This window comes from Silurus aristotelis (assembly GCF_946808225.1).
Source record: "Silurus aristotelis genome assembly, chromosome: 24".
In the NCBI taxonomy this organism is placed as follows: domain Eukaryota; kingdom Metazoa; phylum Chordata; class Actinopteri; order Siluriformes; family Siluridae; genus Silurus; species Silurus aristotelis.
The window spans coordinates 4,247,573-4,268,302 of record NC_139597.1 but is presented as its reverse complement, the minus strand read 5'-3'; the positions used below and the strand labels follow the sequence as shown (position 1 = coordinate 4,268,302).

Here is a 20,730-nt window from a genome sequence, read left to right as displayed (position 1 = left end):
AAAGCGTGAAGTGGAGTAAATCTGAAGCGTGGTTTCGGTTGAGTGGAAGCCAGTTTTTCACCTCCAGTCACCCCATTTTCACATTGAAAGCCTCTCTGAGTAAACACAAACTGTGTGTGTGTGTGTGTGTGTGTGTGTGTGTGTGTGTGTGTGTGTGTGTGTGTGTGTGTGTGTGTGTGTGAAACTAGTGCATTGTCTACTGACCGTCTGTCACAGAAACAAAAGAATGATGGGTAGAAAAGGGGTGAAAGTTTCCACTATAAAGAAAGCACTGAAAGCACTGATCTTCTCTGCACTTATGTCATTACTAGATGACACTACGGTGTGACACATATCCAGTCTGTCTCTCTCTCATTCTGTCTTCTCTCTCCTCTCTTGTTCCCCTGTCCCTCGTCTTCCAACTTCTTTCGGGAAGTGCATGCGAGGAAAGTTCTCTACCAGTTATCTAATTCAAGAAGGATTCTGAAACCAAACCCTCCCTCCTTCCCTGTTTTTTTTTTGTTTTGTTTTTTTCTTCCCCTTCTCCCTTCTCTCCCTCCTTCCCTCTCTCTCGACTTGCTCCTCTCTTGTTCTCGTCCCCTCCTCCCCTGCTACAGCACACCTGCTTTCTCTTGGCTGCACGCATTCTCACAGTGATCGGCTCTTTGGCCTGCCGTGCTGCAGCTTCCCTCCATCCTCCTGTGGATTTTCGGCTGGTCGCATTTCACTCCAGTTCTTGCAAACGGCACAGGTAGGACTCGCACCACCAACTTACACACAATAAAACATATACACACACTGCATGACTTCATGTATGAAAATGCTATTGTATTCATACAACAAGCAACCCCCCCAACACAAACTTACACACACTTTTTATCATTCTCTCCAATATCATTAGGTACAGGAATGTGGTTTATGCATGTATAGATGGATGATGTGGGATGATTTTTACTTTCTGGGAAATTCATTAACACTTCTATTGCTTCCCTTTAAACATTTTGGGGGTTGAGGGAAACTTTTTTGGTGCTTTTGCTGGTGATTGTGTGTGTGTGTGTGTGTGTGTGTGTGTGTGTGTGTGTGTTTGTGTGTGTGTGTGTGTGTGTGTGTGAAAGAGAGAGAGAGAGAGAGAGAGAGAGAGAGAGAGAGAGAGAGAGAGAGAAAGAGAGAGAGAGTTTATAAAGGGGGTGTGGTACAATTGAGACCAGCTGATGCTGCCTAATTTTTTATTTGCATATCTCATTCGTATGTGTCAGTAAACTTCTGCTAAATTCGTCCTACATGTCTTTCTCTTTCTATCCTGTGCTTTTGATATTTGTCACACTGATAGAATTATTTTTTTCTTTTGTGCGACTGTTATCTTCTCAGACAGTGGTGTATGTGTAGGATATGTAGGATAGATAAATTGAGAGAGAGAAAGAGAGATGGAGAGATGAGTCATTTGTTGTAGAGATTCTCTAATGTCGTAAATAAAATGCCTGTATTTCTAGCCTTTAGGTCTCGTGACGTAGAAAAAACTTTTTCCTATAAACTGAATCTCTAACTATTCAAACTCCAAATCTCAAACTACCTGCTGCTCCTTAAACAAGTGTAAGTGATGACAGATGTCGCCAATCCCCTGGACTCAGACCCAAACAAGAGCCTTAATAAAGGAAACTAATACATACTTACAATATTACAGCAATTTATTTGCAATTTAACTGAAATTAAGCTCTGTTTAAATATACATAAGGCATTCAGTTAAGTGCTTTTTTAATTTGAACTACTTATATTTCACTTAAAGTATCATTGTTACATTACATTTTATTACATACATGTCAGGACTATGAAAAACGCCAAAATAAAATATAATATATGCTTTAGTAGTACATTTAAACAAGTTAAGCCATAAATATGTTTGGTTGCCAGATCTGTACAGAAGTATTTACTATGAAGTACATTTCAAATTTTGCAATGGAAAATAGAGAAATGGTGTACGGTGTCACAGGAATGAATGTGAAGTAGTTTGACATAATACTCGTGCACTTAGTTATGCGTCTTCATGGGAAGGAATCAGGCTTTTCATGGAAAGCTCATTAGGCTTCTGCATGCTTTCACATCTCGATTTATTCCTTAATACCCAGATTTCTTGCCAAGTTGAGAGACATAAATCATATTAGACATTTTTTACTGTCAAGACAAAGATGACATTTCAGTCTGTTTTATGTTAGAGACATCTCTCTTATCTTATCTCTTCCAGGTCTTTTACTATATTTATATGTATATATAATACATATAAATGTACATATAAATGTACCAAAAGGCATGAGCTAGAGGAAGAGACGGCACCCTGGCACCAAGGTCTCATAAATCCTTTAATAACACTGCTCTCCTTTACGAAATACAGGCTGAGCCGATGAAGCATTTCCCAGCAAACCCCCACCAAATTCCCAACTAACTCAAAACACAACCGGAGTTAAGAAAAGGAGGGGGAAGTAAAGGGGGAGGTTAAGGGGTGCAGGGGTTAGGGGGGTCCAGACAAATATACAGCAGCCTTGAGTGCTTTACAGTATTTCCCATATTTGGAAGTGCAACTTTAACTTTTATGGAATAAAATAAACCCTGGCAGAGAGATTCCTTACCCTGTCATTCAATTCCTAAAGCAGATTCATAGGTGGGTCCCAGTGAATGAGAAACATGCTGGACAATGGCTATCATACTTTTTTCCCACCTCTCATTCCTGTCCCTGGAGTCTGGACTTTTAGAGCAGGAATTTCCATTGCTAGACCCAACACACATTGGCTCGATGAGAACGCTTAAAAGTCAGTGAAACTGGTTGTGATGTGGCTTAACCATAAGCATACCTTCTCCCAAACTGACCGTAAACACTCCGAATGTTTTCACTATTAAACTGCAGAGTCGTGGCGCTTTTCCTCCCAAGACAGGGAATTTTTTTCAAAACTCAGTGGGAAAGTCTTCTCATTTTATTTTCATTTGGTGGGCTTGAGGTGATTGAACCATCAAGAGTTGCGAGTAATTTCCTGATTTATTTTTGTGCAGTGGAAGCAGGTGTAGGGATCAGTTATCTGGACGTAAGACAGTTTTTCTTTGTCTTCATGCTCATCCACTGATAGTTTTCAGGTCAAAAATAAAATAAAGAAAGAAATCTGGATGAAATGGTGCAATAGAAAATATGACATTGTGGTATTTTCCATTCAACGTTGGTCCAAAAACCTCTCCTTACTCAGGCACAAGGCCAAACCGATATTTTCCTGATTTGTCATGTCGAAGTTTCTGCACAAAAATAAAGAAAAAGGACTGGATTATTTTACTTATAACAAAATGTATTTATAGCTATTAAGATGCTTTCTAATATTTAGTATCAAAGAAAAGGCTAGCAAAATGAAAGTTTAGCAAAAACAAAGTTTAGCTGGTGCATTTTGGCTGGCAAGGAAGATAACAAAAAACCCTCATGTTTGATAAAGAGTTCACAACATTAGCGACGATTCATAGCACATTCCATCGAATTCCATCGAATATTCATACAAACATCAATGAATATAACAAAAATAATTGTCTGGTAAAGTTGTAATGGCTAAGCAGCTAGCATTAGCAGTGAAATAAAGAACATCTATAAAGATTATAACAATAAATCTCACAGAAAAGTCTTTTGCACCAATATTAACTAGTGACCCATAACATTTAGTTAGAAATACCTGTGAAAACTACCTAGCATTAGTAGTTGCGGGTAGTAGAATCTAAAAATATGACTTGAATATTCTGAACATTTATGAATAGCTTTAAAAGCTTAGCCTTTAGCTTGTAACTGCTGTAGCATTGAAAGTGAAAGCTAGAGTAAAAACGTTTGTGAAAATGGCAGAAATAAGTATATATATAAATATAAATATAAAATATATCTAAGCTGTATAAGTCAAAACAACATTCACATTATTGTCTTTTGCTAGCAAAAACCCGTTGACTTTAAAGCTACATTTCTGGATAAACATTTTAAAAACAGTGTAATTTATCATATTCAGTCTTTTTTAAATAGTCAAGAAAACAAGCATGTGCAGAAAATGTGAAATGGTTAGCTGGCTAGTTAAGTGCATTAGCTAGCTAAAATTACAAGTTTTAGTGACAGTAGTGTCATCCAGTTAAGTTGAATAAGTTAAACAAATCGTTTAGTTGCTAATACTAACTAACACTTACTCCTAATTTTCTCATGTTTTGTAAAAGTAATTAGCATAATTTCTAGCTAACTATCATGTAAAGTATTTTGGGAATGCTCACACAAATGTTTTCCACTTTTTCTTCCTATATAAAAGGTCAGAGTACAGACTTAGGTGCCTAAATAAATTTAATTATATACAAATTAATGAATTTTTTATCAAAAAAATTATATATGAGAGTTACTATCCTGAATGTTCTTTTAAATTTTTCTGGCCATTTTTAATTACATTAATTGTTGCTGAATGTCCACATGTACTGACACTAGCGATTCATTCCATATACAAAGCACTGACATTGAAGACTCCTTCCATATAAAAATCACTGACACTGTAGACTCCTTCCTTTAAAAACACTGACACTGGAGACTCCTTCCTTTTAAAACACTGACACTGGAGACTCCTTTTATTAAAAAAGTACTGATAATGTAGACTCCTTGTATATACATATCTTTACGGAATACATCACCATATCAATGTATACACTTTGTTCACTTTTTTTTTACTCAGTTCTTTACTATAGAATCAATATCCTAATTGAGGGACCTTCTAAATGCCGTCATAACAAAAAAATGATTCAATACACAATCAGAATGGAGACGTTATTAGCACTGTGGTTTAACCTGAAACACTGTGGGATTTAGTGCCTTTGGGGTGAAAGTAAATCTGTAGCTGAGACCGCATGTCTTTAATCTCCTGCAGATTCCATTGTGTTTCCTGTCACTACTTTGCTAACACTGTAAAAACACACTGTGTGTGTTTGCTTTGGGGGGGGTGGGGGTGTATCTGCAGGGGGGGATAGTGTTATATACAGGTTTAAATACAGGTACAGGTACAAGTTTAAACCCCATTCCCACTTTTCTTAGTGATTTTATTTATCATCTGAAGCCATGACTACACAGACACATACTAAAAACAAACGAGTTGAGCCGAGTCGAAAGCAAAATGACGACATGCTGTTTCAAGAGCCACGTATCCTTTTTCTGAGCGCTTTGGAGGACCGAGGTGATGCTTTCAGCCAGGCACTGTTTCAAAGCCTGGAAAAACCCAGCAGTGAATCTTAGCTGGACTGAAAACACACACACACACACACACACACACACACACACACACACACACACACACACACACACACACACACACACACACACACACACGGGTCGCCTCCAGGGGTTTACCGGAGTGAAGCAGTTTCCATTAGTGCTGAAGGGTGTGTAATGATCTGGCAGGATTTGCTTGTTAACAAAGTAAAATATTCCCTATTTGCTTTCTCCCTCTCTCTTTCGTTCTCTTGCTCTCTCTCTCTCTCTCTCTCTCTCTCTATGGATCACGTCATCTTCATACAGTTTTAATAAACTGCTAATATGAGTCTCATTAGGCCACAAGGACAGTCACCCATTGTGTTTCTTGTGCTGGAACTGTAAATAGATTGGACCACCTAGTAGGCAACTGAACCCATTATCACTGACCTTCACTTTAGTTTAAATAATAAAAAGAATTAAAAAAATTATTAATGGATGCATTGATGTCATGCTTCGTGATTTCTCCATAAAATCACTTACAAGAGTAAGACGTTACGAACCGAATGCCTTATAAAGACACTGTGTTACTGTAAATCATGTCCACACTGTAATAAAAACTGTAGTCTGTACGAACATGCAAAAACAGGTAGATGCCATTTTTTAAAATAAAGGTTAAGATGAAATTAAGATTCAAAGCAACACCAGAAAGACTTTTAATCTATTTTGCGGTATTGATAATCTCTGACACCTGTCTGGCTTCGGCAATTTCATCTCATTCCCAGATTTGCTCTGTTGCAACCTGTCTGCACCTTTAGCATATTTTATAACGAAGACAATCTCATACAGTATCTTCTACATTTCACCAAACGGAGGTTCACATTGAGATCTTTTGGCCTTTATGGTCTTCACCTGGCTGTAGAACAGGGCTGAACTCAGGACTGAAAAAATGCTGGGTAGGTGGGTGGTCAGATAGGCATGGCAGGAATCTAATACAATGTTTAGAAAGGAGAGTAAAACAGTGCTCGAGGGCTCGTCACTCCTGTCTTGGCCTGTTCGTTGAGGTTGAAAAGCGTTAAAAAGAGTTTGCGCTTCAGGCAGAGGTTTTGATCTTTCAGTTAAATGAGAATTTTTTTGAATGAGACACGTGGTATATTAAGTACAAGTTCCAGAGTTACGGTGTATATTGTAAAACGGATCCATTGTTCCAAAATTAAAAGGTTTTATTCATAGTCAGTGACTTACATTGAAAAAATACTCATTAAAATTGTTATGTAAACAAAACAAACAAAAAAAAAAAGTTCCTGGTATTCAGAGTTGGGTTACACGCCCCCTTTCCATTTTAAATATTTATATATAAAAAGCTAAATATCGCATGAGAATATTAGAATATTTAAAAACTGAAAGCCAAAACTAGCATGATTATGGTATATACAGATGGTCCCTGAGTAATGATGGTTTAACTTCCGATTTTTTTATATTACGATGGCAAAAGCCATTTGACAAAATTGTATAAAATATGTAAAGTTTTGCACAGCAGGCAAACGTAGCAGCCTATACTCCACCCTCCTCTTGCAAACCAGCCCTCGTTCCACACACCCACTGCCACATACATATGTACAGTACAGACCAGTAGTTTGGACACACCTTCTCATTCAAAGAGTTTTCTTTATTTTCATGACTATGAAAATTGTAGATTCACACTGAAGGCATCAAAACTATGACTTAACACATGTGGAATTATATATGGAATTATATACATAACAAAAAAGTGTGAAACAACTGAAAAATGTCATATTCTAGGTTCTTCAAAGTAGCCACCTTTTGCTTTGATTACTGCTTTGCACACTCTTGGCATTCTCTTGATGAGCTTCAAGAGGTAGTCACCTGAAATGGTCTTCCAACAGTCTTGAAGGAGTTCCCTGAGAGATGCTTGGCACTTGTTGGCCCTTTTGCCTTCACTCTGCGGTCCAGCTCACCCCTAAACCATCTCGATTGGGTTCGGGTCCGGTGACTGTGGAGGCCAGGTCATCTGGTGCAGCACCCCATCACTCTCCTTCTTGGTCAAATAGCCCTTGATGCCTTCAGTGTGACTCTACAATTTTCATAGTCATGAAAATAAAGAAAACTCTTTGAATGAGAAGGTGTGTCCAAACTTTTGGTCTGTACTGTATATATACTGTATAAATTGCTCTGTTTTGTGAAAATGTGTTCTGTAGTGTGTTAAATTATTAACAAATTACAGTATACTACCCCGTACTGATCACCAGTCTTTAAGACTGGGCCATGTCTCGAATTTCAAGTCATCTTCATTGTAAATCGGGGACTACTTGTACATGAAAAGATGATAAACAATGAAATAAACATCGAATAGGAGTCTAGCTGGATGAATAAGAAACATACTATATTACTTTTCGAATGTATTACACATAAGCATTTGCATTCTCAATACAGAAACAATCTGGGATAGAAAATACAGACTGAGGATTCAGAAGTCTAGTAAATGATAAATGAATAGGAAGCTGCCAAGCACAAAGTATTGCCTCTACATTGCTATATGATTAAATTCAATTGATTTAAAACAATGGCTTTTAAAATAGCACTTGATCCAGCATATCCTATTATTTAGCATTTTTTTACTGGGGCATGTTACACTGTGAAATCATGATGTGTGCATAATATATACTTTATTCTACCCTGCTTTCAATTGCCATTGTGGTGAGATGAATTGTTTCAAGGATAAGCAAGCATTTTTCTTCAACCTCTTCAGCTCAGTTTATTGTGGTGTCCTTGCTTTTTATTTGTATACAATCCACGGAACTTGCTTGAATAAACGAAGAGACACTTAAAATATGTGTCTCTAGTGAAATCAGAGGTCAGAGGATGTACTAATAGTCATTTACTTTTGCAAGTCTGGTTCTTCTGTTAATATCTTGAGAAGAAGCTTTGAGAGGCTTTCATCCAACTAAGGAGGTTGAAGTCATGTGACTGTTTCAAGATAAATAAGATCTTTTTTTGCTTAAAGAGCTTGGCCGATATCATTTTATTTTATTATTTTATGCTCGTTTCTTTATAATCCATTTGAAATCTCGTTTCAGGATGTTTGCGCTTTCTTGAGTTTAAACTTGTTTGACCCTCAGAGGTCACTGTCCCAATTTTTTTTGCTCGCCATACCATAATTACACCGTACACCAAAAGCAAGAATGAGAGATGAGAAATTGTTTGGATCGGACCTAACCTTGAATTTACTAACCCAGCAATTTTACTTTCATTCAAAAGCATGTTGCCATGTCCAAGTTCGTGTGTGTGTGTGTGTGTGTGTGTGTGTGTGTGTGTGTGTGTGTGTGTGTGTGTGTGTGTGTGTGTGCGTGTGTGTGTGTGTGTGTGTGTGTGTGTGTCAGTATGTTTATGGCAGGAGTACTTGCAATATGAAGACTATTTTATTCTCCATGACTGAAAGTGGGCCAGTTAGAAGGGAGTCTTAAAACTTTTACTGCTAAACTGCACATAAGATACATACAGAAAAACAATCAACATTGAGGTAACAGTAACTCCGCTTCATCAAACCGCCACAATAACGTTGATTGTTTTATTATAGGAACACTACAAATCTTCCAGTGTTTTATTCCGCTTATATCACAACACCAGCAACACATACTTTAGTCATATAGTTTTATAGTAATCCAGCATTTAACTCTACCATCTCTTGAAAAACACTTGAAAAAATATGTTTCTGTACTCAGTCTGGTTTTAATGCTAATCAAACATAAATACACAATTTCAGCAGGACGTGCAAGATAAATATTATATACTAAAAAGTTGACTTTTCTTTCAATCTGCATTAATATCACCACACATTCCACAACTCTCAAGTCTCCTAAATTACTTTAGCTTCTTGAACTCCAAAACTCCATTCTGCCTTTTCAACTTTAGACCTCTGATCTTTTGCCCCATATCTTTCACACTCCAGGTCAGTGACAGCATGAGGTTGGCCTGTCTTACCCTGCTCCTGGTGTCCGTGTGCTGGTCTCTGCCCTTCCGTCAGTCTGGGTTTTTGGACTTCATGATGGAGGATGAGGCATCTTCAGGTGGTGGGGAACTTACACCTACGGAGCCGGTTCCACCTAGAGAACCTGAGGGACCAGTTTGTCCCTTCAGATGCCAGTGCCATCTTCGTGTGGTGCAGTGCTCTGATTTAGGTAAGGTTCACTCTTATGCATCACATACAGGGTAATCACCTATAGCATCTTATCAATTAAGCTTCTAGAGATTTTAAATAATGTAATCTACCATTGTAGGATATCTAGACCCAGTTAAAGCTATTTTAGTTTCACATTATAATAGTCAGAGTTCCGATTTATTCCAAAGGTGTTCAATAGATTTTTTACTCCAACCCTTGTAGATCATCATGGAGCTAGCTTTGTGAAAATTGCCATGCTGAAACAGGTTTGGGTCTATTTCAAGTGAAGGGAAAATGTAATGCCACCACATCCAAATACATCCTATACAATCGTGTGCCTCCAACTTTGTGGTAACAATTAGTAACTCTCCTGGAAAGCTTTCACATGCAGGGGTGTGCAATCTTTTCCACAAAGGGCCGGTGTGGATGCAGGTTTTCATTCCAACCAAGCAAGTCCACACTATTTTCTACCTGTTCAAGCCTAATGATTTTAATTTTCAATGACTATCAGGTGTGGGCATTGATTGTTTGGAATGAAATTCTGAAGAACTAGAATTTTACATTGATATCTTTGTAACTTTGTTACATTGTATATCTTTGTAAAACTACAGCTAAAAATAGAAATATAAGGATGGTTTAGGAGGCCAAATTCTATCATTTGGATTGATCTGTACCTACCAAACTTGTTTTAATTGCATTACATGACTTTTTCTGCCTGCAAGGAATGCTGATTATGAACAGCGGTCCAGATATAAATCCTTTTCTCCTGACTGTGTAATACTGTTGTCTTTGGTAAGCAGTGCTGATGATCCAAAATATGAAGCAGAAAGATAAAAGATTTATAATCGGGGAAGACAGAACTTTGGCTCGTGTGCAGCTTTCCTGCTTGTCTCCTGCTTTTACAACTCTGTCAGCCTTTATTTTAAACTATCTAGTGGTGTTGAGTTTGCAGGCTTGAGAAAGCTTTGACTTTTCACTTTTTATGACACAGGAATTGAGTGTCTAAGAAGATTTTTTTTCTTGATCTTGCCATCTTCAAGTCATTAGGTTAATAACATAGTCTGACTGTTTGGATGTCTTGAAGCCTTCACTTCCTTTCACAAGCGAGTAGAAAGACAGCCCAGGTTTCCTAATTACTTCCACAGATTCCTGTCTGTGTCTGAGCTTGGTGGGGGTTGGACACGATCTTCTTCCACGTCTTTTTTTGTAGGAAAGGTATCTGAGCTAATTAGAGATTTTAAACCGAACTATACTCAGTTGTACAATACGTTGTTTTTGTTTCATTCCAGTAATTGATGTTAACAGTGCTAACATGAAGTGAAAAAAACTCTCATTTAAGACAAAACGTTTGAGTGTATTTCACTGTACACCATGTACACCATGTGAGCCAAGGATCCATTAAAAAAACTGAAGCAAAATCCATTAATAAGAGTATTAAACAATGAGCAACTTTTCCAGATTTTGCCAACAAACCAGCCACTTGGTTTATCTTGGCAAACTAGACGAGCTCACAAAGCTCATAATTTCTTCTTTTAAAAATCACCTAGAAATGAAATTCACTAATATCAATAGTATTTCTTTCCCATTCAGTGCATAAGCTTTTCCCCGTGGTGATTATTTTTGCATTTGCTTGACTAATGTTTTAGCGAAAAAATCTAAAATCGCAAAAAACCAACAGCTACACAGTAGCAATTTTTCCCCCTGAAGCAACCCTTTAAAGATCCTTAATTCTGTGTGGATGCTATGATTTGTATTATATTTCCAGGTAAAGGCTAATGTTCATTCTCCAGCACATGTTTTTACTCAGTTTTTGCATTCTGAATACAAATCAAACAAAACGATTGTGTATTATTATTTCAGTTTCTAATATGCCAGAATGTTCAGGATGTTTAATATACAACAGGCAACTTCGGACCGCTTCGAATCCAGGATAAATAATGAGCAACATGGAATCTGTTCTTAATAAAAAAAAAAAAGAAGTGATGCTGAAGCTTTATTCAATTACTATTACACTTTGAGCAATAGTGGAAAATCATGCTTACAGTCATTTCAGCCTCAATCCTCCCAAAAACTGATCCTGAAAATTATATGTATTGGGGAAAAAAAAATTTTTAAAAGAAAAGACATGATCAGATGGAAAGATAAAAAAACAAAAAAAGCTTTATTTCATTTAGTAAAGCTCCCTAAAGGTTAAAGAGAAAGAAGGGGGGAGTAAAATGATGGAGTGAAGGTTGGACTTCCTACAATGCAGGCCTCATCTGTTCCACAGGCCTCCTGGCAGGCATCATGGGGCGAAGAAGAGGGTAGAGGAGGGAGGTGGCAGGTCTGTTCTCTATCTAACCTTCAGCCATAAGCTTTATTTCCATCATGCTTTCATGATAACATACAGATTTGAGGAACCCTAGCATAGAATCAAATACAAATTCATAAAACTGAACATGAAATGTATGAAGGTCTTGTAAAAATGAGATGTTATGTCAGTCAAACATGCCTTGAGCCATTTTGGGTCCCTTCCTTTTTTGTAAACTTTTAGTTAATAGCAATGCTTAAAGAGCTACCTAGGCTTACGTAAGCTACTGTAGTTATGACGTTTAGCTTCAGAAATATTGCTAATAGTTTAACCCAACATCCATCAGTTGTCATATAGTCCACCCTTAATGTATTACTTGATTCAGTACTTTAGTTAACAGTGATGCTCATAAGGGTACATAAGCACTTCGTAACGTAACGTAACATAACATAACACCATATAACAACATATACTTATGACACTTGTTATGAGACCCGGTTTAACACTTGTCACTTGATGTGTTTATGAAGGTGTTATGTAGCTATGGGGTTTATGAAGATGTTCTGTAGCTATTAGATTTATGAAGATGTTATGTATCTCCAGGCTTTATGAAGGTGTTATGTAGCTGTGGAATTTTTTTAAGTGTTATGGAGCTATGGAGCTTAGGAAGGTGTTATATAGCTTTGTGGTATATAAAGGTGATATGTAGCTGTGGAATTTATGAAGGTGTTATGTAGCTGTTGGGTTTATGAAGGTGTGTATATATATGTGATTTATTAAGCTGTCATGTAGCTATGGGAATTATGAAGATGTTATGTATATACAGGGTTTATGAAGGTGTTATGTAGCTTTGGGATTTATGAAAGTGTTATGTAGCTATAGGGTTTATGAAGGTGTTATGTAGCTATAGGGTTTATGAAGGTGTTATGTAGCCATGGGGTTTACGAAGGTGTTATGTAGCTATGGGATTTATAAAGGTGTTATGTAGCTATGTCTGTGACATAAAACATCTTGAATCTATAGCGCTAGCGTTAGCCACTTCAGGGTTCTGAAACACAGTTGCTTTAACAGTTTTCTAGAGAATGCAAATAAAAGTGACTATGACAAAACAGATTTGTAACACGATCAATTGTATCATTTCGACTCAAGCAGCTGGACCTCGTTGCACATGCAGTGCTTTTGTTTTGTTTTCATTTTGACCTCTGCCTCAACTTATAACATTATTGTCATTAGTCGATGATTTGTTATGGAAATTCGAAAGCACATTATTCCCCCATTACCTCCTGCCGTGACTAGACTCCAGTCACGTTGTGCAAGTCGTGCATCAACTGTTTGTTCAGAAAGAGAAGGATATTTCTCCAGGAATAGATTGTGTTTATATAACACTTGGAATATCTTCAATAAATTGTAAAGTGTAGCAAATTGCGAATTGTTTATCCAGAGCGTCCATGTAGACTTTATCTCCAGTATTATATTGCTGGTATAAAGTTTGTAAATGATATTATGTGAATGCCTTTTAAGTAAACATACAATGATTGGCCCACACTCGTGGAAGTGCTCCAAACCGAAAAACAAGAGACTTGACTAAACAGAATAGGCCCTGTTAAGAGATAAACATATAAGAGGTCTATTAAATAATGATACATCAGGGGTTTAAGTATCCATACTGTTGCTGGTACACAGACATTCACTATGTAAACAAAAGTTTGTGGACCTCTGAGTATAGGGTTGGTATGTGAACATCCCATTCCGCATTTAGTCCCATTTGCTGTTGTATTAACCTCCACTCTTCTGGGAAGATGTTCCACTGGATTTTGTAGAGATTATTCAGAAATAAGGGTCAGGTAGTGATGTAGGTGAGGTGAGGAGGCCTGGGGGGGGTGCAGTCAGCATTCACATTTATCATGTTCAATTGGGTTGAGCTCAGAGTTCTATAGCAGGAGATCTTCCACTCCAACCCATATACAGCATATCTTCTCGGAGCTGGCTTTGTGCACAGGGGCATTGTCATGCTGGAACAGGTTTGGGTCTCCTAGTTCAAGTGAATGGAAATATAATATAAAAAAATCATATAATGGATATTAATACTACTGTATCCAAAGACTTTCAATACAATTGTATGTTTCTAAGTTTGTGGTTACGAGGAAAATGAGATATGGCTGGAAAAGCCAGGTGTTCCAGTACTTTGCCCATATAGTGTACTATTCAAACTGTTTATATACGCACACACACACACACACACACACACACACACACACACACACACACACACACACACACACACACACACACTAATGGATGGAGATTTGCTGAGCTTTCAGGACCTGAATTGGGCATGTTAGAGACTAAAACAAACCAGAAAATGATTCATGACATAATATGATATGAGTCACATCTGGCAACAACAATTCCTGAAACACATTATATGTTGACGTCTAAATGACTGACATTTCTTTTTGCCAAGTTAGTTAAAACAAAATGTCTTTTTTATTTTATCTCCTCTGAGACTTGCTCCACATTCTCTACAGCCAGTACCTAGCACTGATCTCAGAGACCAGGTATGTGATGCGTGATTGCAGCCATATCCCTAAAAACGTCCTACCAGAACTCCTACATGATTCAACATTTGCACTTGTTAGGATTTGCAGCATGACACATGGCATCTTGAATTACTTAGATAAAAATTGTCAAAGGTTTAGGTTACATCCAGGGGGTGGGGTTAGAGCATTTCTGGTTTGTTAGAGAAAACAGAAAATCTGCTGCCTCTATTGATTTGAATGATAAATTATGAATCAAATCTCAGATGATGGCAGGCTGATAATGTGGTATGAACACTGCATTGTATAATATATTAGTATGTTACCAATGGGGGGTTGTAGCTTAGTGGTCATGTCATTGGATTTTGGATATAAAGGAAATAAGATAAATGTAAGTTGCTTTGGATAAGGATTTTACATTTAAATAGAACATAAATTAATAAACAATACTAATTTTGTACATTTTCCGAGATGTTATGAGCGGAAAAAGATTTTTCTCCATGTTTTTTTGCTTTGTAAGTGTTTGTGAGTTTTAGGAATTCAATTTTAACTATACTTTCCAATTTTAAAGCAAAATTAGCAGAAATTCTAAGTCAAATTTATTCTGAGATGCAGAACAATTAGCTCAACTACAAGTGGACTACTTTTTAACGACAAGTAAGAATAAAATTGTGGAAAATCTGGCTACAGTGGAAGTTGATCTAGAATAATTTGATATATAATGTATATTTTTGGCATTTCTTCTTTTTTAGCATGGTTTCCCACTTGCACTCACTTGACACAATGAAAAATAACTTAATTTAATGTTTTAAGATTAATGTTAGTGGATAAAGTTAAAGGTCCAACCACAGGTTTTTTTTTTTTTTCACTTAAATCAATGTTTTTAAGTGTTTTAAGCTAAAGGAAAAAAGGAAAAAAGTAACAAAATAGAAAAAAAATTCTATGTAATCCAAAGGTGATTCAGGTATCTATATATAAAGGATGAATTTATGCAAACAAATTTATAGAGATTATAAATGTATGTATTTTTTATTCAAATCTACATTATTTCTTTATATAGGTTTTGAAATAAAATTGTAAAAAAATTATAAATTGATATAGAGGGATGCTTATAATTGTTAAATTTCTATTGAGCAATATACTTTATATGTTGTTAATAAAGTAAATACCTATACTGCACGTCCAGCATGTACATTCCTTTCGACTTTTTATGCTGATCTGTTTTTATTAATTGTGTCCTTGACAGGGTTGAAAAATGTTCCAGAGGATATCCCATCAGACGCCCATCTGCTGGACCTACAAAACAACAAGATCACTGAGATCAGAGAGAACGACTTCAAAGGCCTTAAAGGACTCCATGTAAAACCCTTTTGCTCTACCCCTCTCCCCTCTCTCTGTCTCTCTCTATCACTATCACAGCCTTGGCTCGAATGCTCAAGAACTGGCTAGGTGAACTCTTCTCAACTCTAGAGTACATTTTATGAAGAGAACGTTGTTTAACATAATTCAACTGTTCCAAACCACAGCGGATGCTCTAAGGACTTTGAAATGTGCTTCTTCTCTTTTTTGAAACGAATGGGAATGAAAAAAGAACGTCACCTAAACAAGCTAAAACATTCCTGGACATTTTGTTGGAACAGCAACACACAAAAAAACCCCATTTCAGAGCAATTAAAGAGTTAAGTATCAGGTCTGGTTTCCAGAAGAAATACACAGCCATTGCTCAACCTTAAACTCCTACAAAAACCCATCAAATACAGCCATGCATGGCACATAAAAGACGTTTGAGAGCTCATCTTTCACATCTCTTCCATGTCAGACCTGATAATGCTGTGGGTCCAGGTGCAGGCTTAGAAACGGTTCAGACTTCTGTGTGCACATTTATAGTGCATTCAGTACAATATATACAGCCTGCTTGCAAAGAGCTGTTTCAATGCTAGGTTATTTGCCCTGTGAGAAGTAGCACATTCTCAGCATTTCTGTCTATTCAAGCGAATGGCAGGAGTGGGTGGAGAGAGAGACCTTTCACGCTATATTTGGTAAAAACATTATAACGGCCGTCTCCGGGGCTGCAGAGATTTGAACGCAATCCTGAAGACACACGTGGAGAACAATCCACAATGCTCAATTTTTAATGAATGTTTCATTGCTTTTTTTTTTCTTTGAGGCCGAATGTAAGAAGTGAGGACTGTTCCTGATTCGATAGTTTACAGACTAGAGTACCACAAAGGACTAACAAACAACTTAACCATTCATGTGTTCAGAAATGTGCTGAACACATTTACCATTCTGATCTGACACTAAAGATGTGTTTTCATTAAGAAATCCTTCTTTATTCACTTCTATTCATATTTCTCCATTAAAAAGTACAACACATACAATAATCCTCTGCATCTTCGTTCATACAGGCCCTCATCCTGGTAAACAACAAGATCACTATCATCCACGCCAAGGCCTTCGCTCCTCTGGTCAACCTCCAGAGGCTTTACCTGTCCAAGAACATGCTAAAGGACATTCCCAGCAACATGCCCAAGAGCGTCCAGGAGCTGCGCATCCACGAGAACCAGATCACCAAAATTAAGAAGGCCTCTTTCACTGGCATGGTCAATGTCATTGTCATGGGTAAGACAGGAAGTCATGGCCATATCTATATCAGACATACCAAAAGGGTTCTTTGGAAACTTTAGCACAGGCCGCTAAAACAAGAAGCACCAACGTAGGATGTTAATCACCCTGAATGTTTAAAATAAATAATTTGTTACATTTTACATTTTCTGTTAAATCTGTAACTCGTTGTTACATTCGGTTGTCTTGCCAACCATTGCCACCCCATCTGCCACCCCAACACTGGTATCACAATATATAATATATTATATTATATATGACTGATTTACAGCAGTGGCGCTTCGATGTGAAGACAAAAAAACATATACCCCAAAATAATGGCAAGAAATCTCAAAGCGTAATCTGAACAAACGACTCTTTAAACTGAACTGCTTGGTCTTAGTTAATCAAACACATGCAACACAACCAACCTGATCAATGATCACAAACAAATAACTCTATCTGGCACTTTTAACGAATCAAAGCACTTGTATAAATGTACATGGCGTAGATTTAAACTTGCTACAAGTTTGCGTGGAACTAAAAAATACAAAGTTAATATCCCTTACCATCTCATTTAATATTTATCTACTCAATCCAGATATCAGGTTCCTGGTAAAGTCAATCATACATTAAATTTTTATAGACGTACATTAAAATGTGCACCCCAGTGTATACACCGAATATGTTTATCATTCCTTTAATCCTCAACAACCATGCAAGGATGCTTGCTTCATTGTTGCCACCCCTTATAATTCGCATGCCACCCCCTTGCCACCCCATAAATCATTTTGTACAACAGGGTGATTTTCATTTGGTTAATTTTGCTTCAACTACCCAAAAACACTTGAAGAACCAATTTATCTAGGTGTATGAAATAATTTCAGCAGTCCGTTACATAAAAAACAGGTAAATCTGAAAGCCTTCGTACTTCAGCTTGTCCCTATTTAAGGTTTTATACAGAACAGCAATGTTTTTCGAAATCCTATAATAAAAGCAGCTGACAAGTCATTTAAAGGTTCCTCAGAAGCATGTGGTGTAATAAAAACCAATGTTAAAATTTTCTGAAACTTCAAAAACCATAGGTCTAGGTAGAGTTTTGGATTGTGGCTGGGGAAGAGGTGTGTGTGTGTGTGTGTGTGTGTGTGTGTGTGTGTGTGTGTGTGTGTGTATTCCAGCACCTGTGTGTTCCTTTGTATGTAATTACACAGTGCATGGTTTTCTCTTTGCAGAATATGGCCACTCTTTATTCATATGCATTTATTCAGCTATAAAAATCTTGTTTTCCGTTTGGACTCTTTCAGCCGTGAGTGAACGGATTGTGTCAGCACAGCTGCAGCACCATTGCCCTCGGCGTTTGACATTTGCACCTGCACAAATCAGCCGATCAGCTTTTGCAATTCAATTACCAGCCATTTTTACTTTTCCATACACATAGAAAACACTAGTGGTCCTCAAGAAAGAGTGTAGTATTACCTGGTAGCATGCAATTATGCTTGAATCATGCGTAATAAAATAATTCTCATCTTTCAGAGCTTGGCTCCAACCCCTTGACCAGTTCTGGTGTGGACGCAGATGCTTTCAAAGATTTGAAAAGGGTTTCCTACATCCGTATCGCTGACACCAACATTACCAGCATTCCCAAAGGTCAGAAATACACACCACTGCTGTTTCACTGGATAGATTTGACTCAGTTCTATCATTATTTTTGGTTCAAAGTTGACTGCATACCAATTCCTTCCCATTCCTTGTCTTATAATTTGAACTGATTACTCAATAGTACTTTGTCCTATTTTATCCTGCTAACAAATCCAACTTTGCAGGACTGCCCACTGCTCTGTCAGAGCTTCACCTGGATGGGAACAAGATTACCAAAGTCACTGCTGACAGCCTGAAAGGTCTCAAACACCTGGCTAAGTAAGAACCTTAAAAACCTGTTCATGTTCTTTTGCTAAGTCCATCCAAGACTGAGTGCAAGGGCAGATGTTCTAAACATTTATCAGAATGTGTCATTATTTTATAAAAAAGTACAGTTTTTTCTAACATAGCACTGCGCATCAGGCAAAGAAAATCCATGGTCTATGGTGTTCCACCCAAAGTTTATTTCCACTTCACAACCCTGTGTTCTTAATGTCCAGCGGATAAAGTGATTGCTGTAAATGTGTGTGTGTGTGTGTGTGTGTGTGTGTGTGTGTGTGTGTGTGTGTGTGTGTGTAGACTTGGCCTGAGCAATAATGAGATCAGTGTTGTGGAGAACGGGACTATGGGCATGATGCCACACTTGAGGGAGCTCCACCTGGACCACAACGTTCTATCCAGTGTGCCTGCTGGTTTTCCTGAGCACAAGTACATCCAGGTAAGCATGACTTTCAGAACATACATTTTCCCCATTATAATCCCAATACTAAGGGGGAGATGGAAGTGGCATGCCACTCTGCCACTCCTGGGCCCCTGAGCAAGACAATCAAACCTATAGCTGCTTAAATTGCATAAATATAAATAAAATGTTATTTTGCTAGTCTGCTCTTTTTGAGATTAACTTGTAGACCACACATTTCTTTCTTTTTCTTTTTAGGTGATCTACCTTCATTCCAACAAGATAGCCAGTGTAGGAACGGAAGACTTCTGCCCTCCCAGCTTCAACACTAAGAAGGCCATGTATTCCGGCATCAGTCTATTCAGCAACCCTGTGCCGTACTGGGAGGTCCAACCCATCACCTTCCGTTGTGTTTTTGACCGCTCTGCTGTTCAGCTGGGCAACTACAGAAAGAAATAGGACGTCCAGTCATAGTGCCTTACCACTGTCCCTGTCCCGCATCCCACCCCATCCCTTTCCCAGCCCTTGTTCCCCTTTCCGAAACACCTCAAGTGTGTAACTAGGAAAATTCGAATGTCATGACTCGGATGACACAAAATGTGTTCTGGGTATACTGAAAATGGCACACAACAGGCAATACTGGGCACTAATCACGCATAATCGAGTAATAAACAGTAACAACATCAAGTATCTTGCACATTACATGTTACAAAAAAGAAATAGCTAAACACGTATCAGGCTTTGTTCCTTTTTTGTTCTCCTATTCAACCCTATAGCACTACAAGAACCTTAAATGAAAGAGCAGAATGAAATAATTACAGATGTATTATTGGTAAAAAAAAAAAAAAAAACTTGACCACTTATATAGTCCTTTGGTTCAAAACGATGTGGTTCTATTCAGATTTTTTGTTGTGTTCATATAAAGAAAGATCCACTCCTGCCCATCTCTGGATCTTATTCTTTGGGACTTTTCTAAATTGACAAGGCAGGCCTGCTGAGCGGGCAGCGGAAGGTTCATTAAACTCCACAGTACCAGAAAAAAAAAAAAAAAAAAAAAAGAGCTGATACACCAGGTGCACTCCTATTATTACCTGTATAGCAGTAGTGTTCAGTGTGTGCTGTTAGAACTACAGCCATCATGCTCAAATTTTCCTTTTTTTTTTTCTCTTTTTTTTCTCTGTAGTATTCATTTTAATAAGACGACACAAAGAATTGTCACACTGCAGTACATTATTTTCTTCCTCTGTCTTCAAACGAGCGTTTTTGTTTGTTTGTTCGTTCTTCTGATCGTTTTAAACCGAGCTGCCATGCCGGTTTAGAAAAAAAGCAAGAAGTAAAATAAACTAGATTGTCTGGTTTTTTTTAATGGAAGCAATTTCCAAAGATCTACGCTTTTTTTATTTTATTTTTTTTTACTATTCTTCTACTTTTTCTTCTTCTTCAGCAAGGGTGGCGTGTCATGTTTAAATGTGTGCATTTTTTCCTAAAAGAGGAGTGGAATGAGCAGGTAGACGTGGCTGAACGTGTCCCCCCCCTCTGTCCTGTGTTAGTGACTGTCACATGTATAGAAGCTGTAAATAAATGCTGTTTAAAACCGAA

At 37.5% G+C, this 20,730-nt stretch overlaps 1 protein-coding gene across 2 annotated transcripts; it reads left to right on the top strand.

Moving 5' to 3' along the window:
- The first annotated feature begins 305 nt into the window (after positions 1-305).
- dcn (decorin) lies at positions 306-20,730 on the top strand. Of its 2 annotated transcripts, XM_083528020.1 has the most exons (8): positions 306-730; positions 9,174-9,402; positions 15,457-15,569; positions 16,619-16,832; positions 18,348-18,461; positions 18,638-18,731; positions 19,032-19,170; positions 19,390-20,730. In XM_083528020.1, the coding sequence occupies exons 2-8, from the start codon at positions 9,186-9,188 to the stop codon at positions 19,588-19,590; spliced, it is 1,092 nt and encodes a 363-aa protein (XP_083384146.1). In that variant the 5' UTR covers positions 306-730; positions 9,174-9,185; the 3' UTR covers positions 19,591-20,730. The 2 variants fall into 2 exon arrangements, with proteins under 2 accessions (XP_083384146.1, XP_083384147.1); XM_083528021.1 differs by lacking the exon at positions 306-730 and having other exon boundaries at positions 9,156-9,402.